The following is a 7334-nucleotide window of genomic DNA, read 5'->3' on the forward strand; positions in this document are numbered from 1 at the left end:
AATCTTCTGAGATTCAACTTGCTCCATTTCACTGTCTTAAATTCAGCATTAAAAATTGGTGTAAAAAGGGGAGGGTTACTTCAGGTCACAGACATTAGCAATAGATTGTGGTGTCCAACACCCAGCCAATCCCGGTACGTTTTCTTAGTCACGTGACGTGGCACCCGCACTGAAGGAAAACCAGCATCTCGGAGGTGGTCATGTAAGCTAACACTAACTGACTGGTGAGTTTATTGTTTTCATTTTTCTGTAGTATTGCTTTTCTTTGCGCATGAAAGTCAATACATAGGGTGTGTCCAAATTCAAGGGGTCCAGCCCACTGAGCTATATTATACACTGGAGTGCTAATCACCGTCTGTTTGAACGAATCGCTTTGAAGCCACCAGCCGCCATATTGGTACTCCCTATTTCCCCCCAGTAACCAGGAAATATGTGCGCTACAGCATCGAATAACGAGGATTTTCTCATGTTCAGGGGGGGCTTAAGACTTTTAAAATGTCAAATGCCATATACTTTTATGTTATGTTCTAAAACTATCAAGTACTGAGAAAGTCATGTGCTGAAATATTTTGCATTTTATTCATTTAAATATATATGTTTAACATTTATAAATATATAAATAACAATATACAAAAACATATATTTACATATGTGTATACATATATATACATAAATACATATACACATACTTATATATACATATATATATATTTAATATCAATAACGTGTAAAATATTTCAGCACCTAATTTCCAAATAGTTGATAGTGTTAGTACATCCACTGACTGTAGAATTACCTGTGAAACGTTTTCACACAGCCAGAAAACTGCTTGTTGTTGCAACCAAATCCTATGGGACTCTTGTGAGAGTAGGGAGTAGCAAGATGGCGGCCAGTGACTTCAGTTTTTCGGCAAAATCAGCACTCCAGTGTATTATATAGCTCAGTGGTCCAGCCCAAGAAGGATTCGACCCAGGTGGACCGCGTCCTTTGCATACTGCAAAAACCAGGGAGGCTAGCTGTGAATTGGAACCTTCTAGCCTTCACCGCTCACCCGTTGCCTAGCAACCGTGACAGCATGAACCACAGCTGTAACGCTTAGCTGAACCAATGTCAGATAAATGTTCAGTGATTTTTATGTAAAATAAAAACAAAAAATAAACTGATTACAAATTTAATTTCTTTTATTTGTTACTAAACGTTTAGCAACTTCACCTCCAAAACCTCTTTCTTTAAAATAAATATTTATTTACTTGTAAGAGCAAATATTTCCCATAAAAATTAGGCTTGTCTCTTCTCAGGAAGGGACAGAGCTTCGCTTTGGAATCTAATGGCGATTTTTCTTTTTCCTAACTTGTGATTTTGTTTCGGGGTGATAAAGATGCAGCAAACTACCATGCAGGTGTTTCCTCCACCATTAGACTGCCGTGGCACCCGCTGCCAAATTCCAGCAAGTCTTCACTGATACAGCCCCTGAATTGAGACACACCCTTACAACTTGATTTAAAACATGGCTTTGGGTATCAGTTTCTCTGTTTTTAAATAGTAATTTAATTTACATTCTTTTTAGTTTGGGGTACCAAATGTTGAATGCTTAGCAACACTATAAAAAACCTCGTTTGGGTTTGTTAATTGATTAAAAAGCTTACTGTTTTTGAAAATTATTAGAAACTAGAAAAATTTGCATTTCCTGCGAAAATGCACTGTGAATGCAGATAGCTGCATGATTAAGCAAAAGATGCAGAAGATCTTTGAAGAAGAGAAAAAATAGCTGAAAAGCATTGAAGAAGTTGAAAAAGTTGAAGAAGTTGAAAAAGTTGAAGAATTTGAAAGAGTTGAAGAATTTGAACATGAAAGAACAATAGCTGAATGATTAGAAGAAGAAAAAACTGAGGGAAAGGCACCAAACATTTCCTAACTCATTCTAAACACTGAATCGTTTAACAAAGCAGAAGTAGAATTTCAAACTTGAATATACTGTAGCCATATTGTGGGCCTGCATTTCTAGGGAGTATAAGGGGTTTCGCCCCCCATTGAAAAAGCATTGGATGTTTGACACCTCCTAACTTGGAGATGCTTTACATGACGAGGCCCAAACTTATTGTGGAGCATTCTGTATAAAGGAGGTACAGACTCTGTAAAGCAGAAGTTTGTCCGAGCTTCCTAGAGCTACTTCCAATTAGCAACATGCTAACCATTAGCCGCTAACATGGTTGTGCTCAGGATCACCCGGTGATTGTACTCTGTCAGTTTGGTCCAAATCCTGTACTGGGAAGTGCCTCAAATAGGGGTGCCAATACTTAATGTCGCCAAACATGACCAAAGTTCATGGGTCAGATTGGCCTCCTTTAGCAATTCAGCCTCACCACATCTGGGCCCAGAACTCAACATTTGGCCAAAATGGTCAGTAGCGCCATTTCCCACAGGTGGGTGGTGCTGTATTGGCCAATTGGGTCGTGTCTGGGCATCATGCCAGGTCCTGTTGGAAGCAAAGGCCCAATAGGAAAACATGTGAATTCCAAAATGGGATAGAAAAATGACACATAGCTGAAAGTCACTTGAAAATTTTAAAATGTCAAGAGAAAGTCACTGTGCGAATTTCAGATTCCTACATTAATCACAGCAACTGCGGTGAGCGTCGAAAGTTGCCATTCTATCTCAATTGATCCTCTCCCTCTGGCCCTCAGAGTTCCGTCGTCATGGAAACTCACTCACACACCTGCAGTACAGAGACTTTGCTCACAATAAGTCCCATTGGATTATAATGGAGAACTTTGCCCCGAACAACGCTTCATATCTCCTGATCCCTAAATGGTAGAGACGTAATTTTTTCTGCGTTTAGTTCGTAACGGATAGGGGAAGAAGAAAAGCTATCGTTTTTTGCTGGAAAAAGTTTAATAAAGGCGTAAAAAATTATGATCTAAAGGGGGTTTTTAAGGAATTTCCAAAATCCTCTAAAAACAGTCCCGAACAAATCGCTCTAGCTGAAAAAGTATAAGAGATATCAAAACAATTATTTCACTGTGAGTATCAGCAGGCTTTTGAGGACTATGTTGCTAATTTTTATGTTTGTACAAAAATCGGTGTAGGCACAGCGACGATGTAAAAAAGTGGATCATTTGGGGTGATGGAGGTCCAAAGCGTCTTCAGGATTTTGCAAATTTGCTACTCCCGAACAAATTGTTCCTGCGGGAAAACCGTAACAGTTATCCACAAAATTCCTTTTTTGTGAGTGCCAGAAGGGTTGGGACATTCATATGTGAAAGTGTCATGCCTGTACATGAAACGGTTTAGGAGTAGCGACGATGCGAATACGTGTGATGTTTTGGATTTTCAGACGTCATTTTTCAAAACCGCTCCATAGGAAATTAATGGGGGAGGTTTCGGGTTTGTGTCGCTCTGAGGTGATTTGCGAAAAATCTATAAATGCTACACCAATGACGGTTACATTTCCTGAATCCAGACAAAAATTCCTACGTTTTGATGTATAATTTATGTGGATAGGTTGAAAATTGAGCGAGTGAGAAGAAGTTGTTCGGAGAAGAAGAATTTGTTGAATTTCTAGAGTGCGCACTGTATAACTGCCTCCTTGACGACCATAGCAACGCATGTTATTTGCTGAATTTCTTGAAAAGCCAAAATTATTTTAAGGAGGTACTATATGAAAATGGTAAAAGATATGAAAAAGCTGAAATAGACCATAATAGCTGAAAGATATCACTACATTTTAAAAGTTGAATGGTGTTTCTAGCTGAAAGTAGGCTGAAGCAGTAAGCTGTCAAAAAGCAGCTGAAATGAGAGGAATTTTAGTGAATTACATTCATTTCCTATGGGAGAAAAAAAAGCTGAAAATGTGCAGAAAAAGCTGAATATTTTAAAAAGTTGAAGAGTTAAAAGTACAAAAAGACAGCCATCCATTCCAGAAGAAGCTGAATAGTTTAAAAGTTGAATGGTTGAAATCGGAGAAAAACTGTAGGAGGAGAAGCGAAGCAAAGTTTAAACAGTAAAAAGGCGGAAGAGGATCTCAAGAACTGTGAATGCCTACTGCATTCACAGTAATTAGAATGTAACCACATTCTGTTATTTATTTTAGATTAAATATCTTACTGTAATTTTACACAATTTTAAACAATAATGAATATTCTATTTCAAAATTCTAATTTAATTTTTAATGACAATTTTATGACATTGTTTTTTCTTTTTCTTCTCTCTGTTCAAGGAACTTTTTCTGGGTCATATTTTTGATAGACTCCGTGATCATTTGGAGCATGTTCTTCAGCATGTGCCACTGGATCTGGACTACCTAGATTTCATCTGCCCTCTAGAGCTTGTTTTTTTTAAATGCCTTGTCTTGTCAAGTAACTGTTCCTTGAGAAATTTTGGATGCAGTGGGTCATTACTAGTTTTGTGTTAATGATTTCCACATCTAATATGTATATAATTTGTTATCTGAGAAAATTAGAAGATCGAATTATTGTTTCTAAATGTTCACAACATAATGGTTTCATTAAAACAATGCCGCTTCATGTAGATGGAAAACTCTGAAACAGCATAAATGCAGATATGTCAGGGTGCAGGTCTCCCTTCTGCACCATGGACAGTTCGAGATCCTTCCACCATCCACTCTGCCCTACTTCACTCCATGCTGGATCAGATTCACCTGCTGCAATAATCAAGTCCGGACTCAATACACCTGCCAGCTCTCCTTTATAAGCCCTCTTCAGTTTGCTCCTCGTCGCTGGGTCATCTGCATTCTCACCTTGTTGCCTGCCTGAGTTTCACACGTCAACTAGCCTGTGTTTTCTGCATCTTCCTGCCTGAGATCCCTACCTCAGACTCCGTGCTCAGCCGACTACCTGCTCCAGCTCTGCCGCGTCTCCACCCTCAGCCATCTCCACCACCACTCGTCTGTTCCAGTCCGGTACAGTCTTTGGTCACCGTCTCCATTACTCAAATTCTTCAATAAAGCTCCTTAAACGTAGCTCTGTGTGTGGTGGTGTTCGGGTTCATCAGAACAAATCCTGACAGCATGACCCAGCCAAAGTTGAACCCGATGCCCACACAGAGCTCTCATGGTGAGCTCGTCTTACGAGACGCAGCGGAACGTTTTTGGATTCAGCTCCAGGAAAATTTGAGGACCTTACCTACTCTCAGCCCACCCAAGAAACGGATAGAGGAGGTTAAACGCGTGCGGGGCTGCTTGGAAAACCAGATGGGGCTTCTGTCGCTCCTCGGAGTGTCTGGGCTGTTTGAGGAGCTAGAATGGAACATCAAAGCAGCGCTTGCCCAGCTCCTCGGCAAATTACCACCACCCACACCTCCGCCAACCAGTCTGTCCACCTCACCTGCTGCCTTTGCCGCCGCTGCCGCCGCTGTTTCATCCGCAGCCGCCGCTAAAGATTCAGCTTCAGCGCTTGTCTTTGCTGCGGCTCCCGCTGCTCCTGCAACTTCTGCCGCTGCTGTCTCTGCTGCAGCTCCCGATACCTCACCGTCAACAGCTGTTTCTACATCGCTGCCCGGCTCCTCCCGGCGCAGACGCCGGACTCGGCGGCATGTGAAATCTCCCGAGGCGAAGCCTGACATTCCCGCTGAAGCCGCACCAACTGCAGCCGACGTCACCTCCCTTTCCCTGGTGAGTCGGCCGGGCGCAGATGCTGCCGCTCAGGAGAGTCTGGCTAGAGCACCCTGCCTTCATGAAGATCAGCTGTGGGATTTTTTCTACGGGGACAGGGATGACCTTCTCCCATGTTGGTCTGCCCCTGACAAGACCCGCACAGTCTACGAGGCCGGGGTGCACACCGCCTTGCCAGCCATTGCAGAGGTTCCTACCGCACACGCCACGGCCCAAGCCTGCGTGGGTGTGCGCAAGTCCTCTCTGCCGGCCGTCTCCAAGCTCCCAGCGCAGCCGGCTGAAGAAAGCTCAGTCCCGCCGAACGACGTTGAAGTTCTGGCCGCACACGCCACGGCCCAAGCCTGCGTGGGTGTGCGCCTATCCGTTCTGTCGATCAACAAAGTCTCCGCTCTGCCCGAAAGCTCCGCCCTGCCGGCCGCCGAAAGCTCGGCTCTGCCGACTTTAGCTGAGGCTCCTGCTCAGCTGATCTCAGAGGTTTCAGCTGCACACGCCACGGGCCAAGCCTGCGTGGGTGTGTTTATTCCAGCTCCGCCGTCCGTCTCCGAGCTCCCAGCTCCGCCATCCGTCTCCAAGCTCCCAGTTCCGCCATCCGTCTCCAAGCTCCAGGCTCTGCCGGCCGAAGCAAGCGCAGCCCCGCCGGCCGCCGAGAAAAAAGACCCGCCAGCCGCCGAGAAAAAAGACCCGCCGGCCGCCGAGAAAAAAGACCCGCTGGCCGCCGAGAAGAAAGACCCGCCGGCCGCCGAGAAGAAAGATCAGCCCGAGGCCATCTGATGATGCTGCTCTGCCTCAGCCCGAGGCCTCCGTGGGTGCGCACTTCTCGCCGCTGCCGGTCTTCGCTGACTTCCTGCCGGTCGATGAGAGAAAGGAGCTGCCGGCCGTCGAGAGAAAGGAGCCACCTCAAGCTGAAGTCCTGCAGTCCCGCGAGGGGGTCCAGGTGGACCCGCCTCCAGTCTACGCACCCGAGTCCAGCGAGGCGGTCCAGGTGGACCCGCCTCCAGTCTACGCACCCGAGTCCAGCGAGGCGGTCCAGGTGGACCCGCCTCCAGTCTACGCACCCGAGTCCAGCGAGGCGGTCCAGGTGGACCCGCCTCCAGTCTACGCACCCGAGTCCAGCAAGGCGGTCCAGGTGGACCCGCCTCCAGTCTACGCACCCGAGTCCAGCGAGGCGGTCCAGGTGGACCCGCCTCCAGTCTACGCACCCGAGTCCAGCGAGGCGGTCCAGGTGGACCCGCCTCCAGTTTACGCTCCCGAGTCCAGCGAGGCGGTCCAGGTGGACCCGCCTCCAGTCTATGCACCCGAGTCCAGCGAGGCGGTCCAGGTGGACCCGCCTCCAGTCTACGCACCCGAGTCCAGCGAGGCGGTCCAGGTGGACCCGCCTCCAGTCTACGCTCCCGAGTCCGGCGAGGCGGTCCAGGTGGACCCGCCTCCAGTCTACGCTCCCGAGTCCGGCGAGGCGGTCCAGGTGGACCCGCCTCCAGTCTACGCTCCCGAGTCCGGCGAGGCGGTCCAGGTGGACCCGCCTCCAGTCTACGCTCCCGAGTCCGGCGAGGCGGTCCAGGTGGACCCGCCTCCAGTCTACGCTCCCGAGTCCGGCGAGGCGGTCCAGGTGGACCCGCCTCCAGTGCCAGCTCTAGTGTCCAGCGAGGCGGTCCAGGGGGACCCGCCTCCACTGCCAGCTCTCCAGTTCAGAGAGGCGGTCCAGGGG

General features: G+C 47.2%; 1 protein-coding gene across 1 annotated transcript; it reads left to right on the forward strand.

Moving 5' to 3' along the window:
- Nucleotides 1-6580, forward strand: LOC118560845 (calphotin-like). The gene is made up of 2 exons (XM_036132364.1): nt 1-224; nt 4217-6580. The coding sequence occupies exon 2, from the start codon at nt 5027-5029 to the stop codon at nt 6398-6400; it is 1374 nt and encodes a 457-aa protein (XP_035988257.1). The 5' UTR covers nt 1-224; nt 4217-5026; the 3' UTR covers nt 6401-6580.
- Nucleotides 6581-7334: the final 754 nt, after the last annotated feature.

This window comes from Fundulus heteroclitus, unplaced genomic scaffold (assembly GCF_011125445.2).
Source record: "Fundulus heteroclitus isolate FHET01 unplaced genomic scaffold, MU-UCD_Fhet_4.1 scaffold_490, whole genome shotgun sequence".
NCBI classification, from domain to species: Eukaryota; Metazoa; Chordata; class Actinopteri; order Cyprinodontiformes; family Fundulidae; genus Fundulus; species Fundulus heteroclitus.

Excerpts from the sequence above, each read along its gene's own strand:
- LOC118560845 (XM_036132364.1), top strand. The coding sequence starts at position 5,027 with ATGACCCAGCCAAAGTTGAACCCGATGCCCACACAGAGCTCTCATGGT.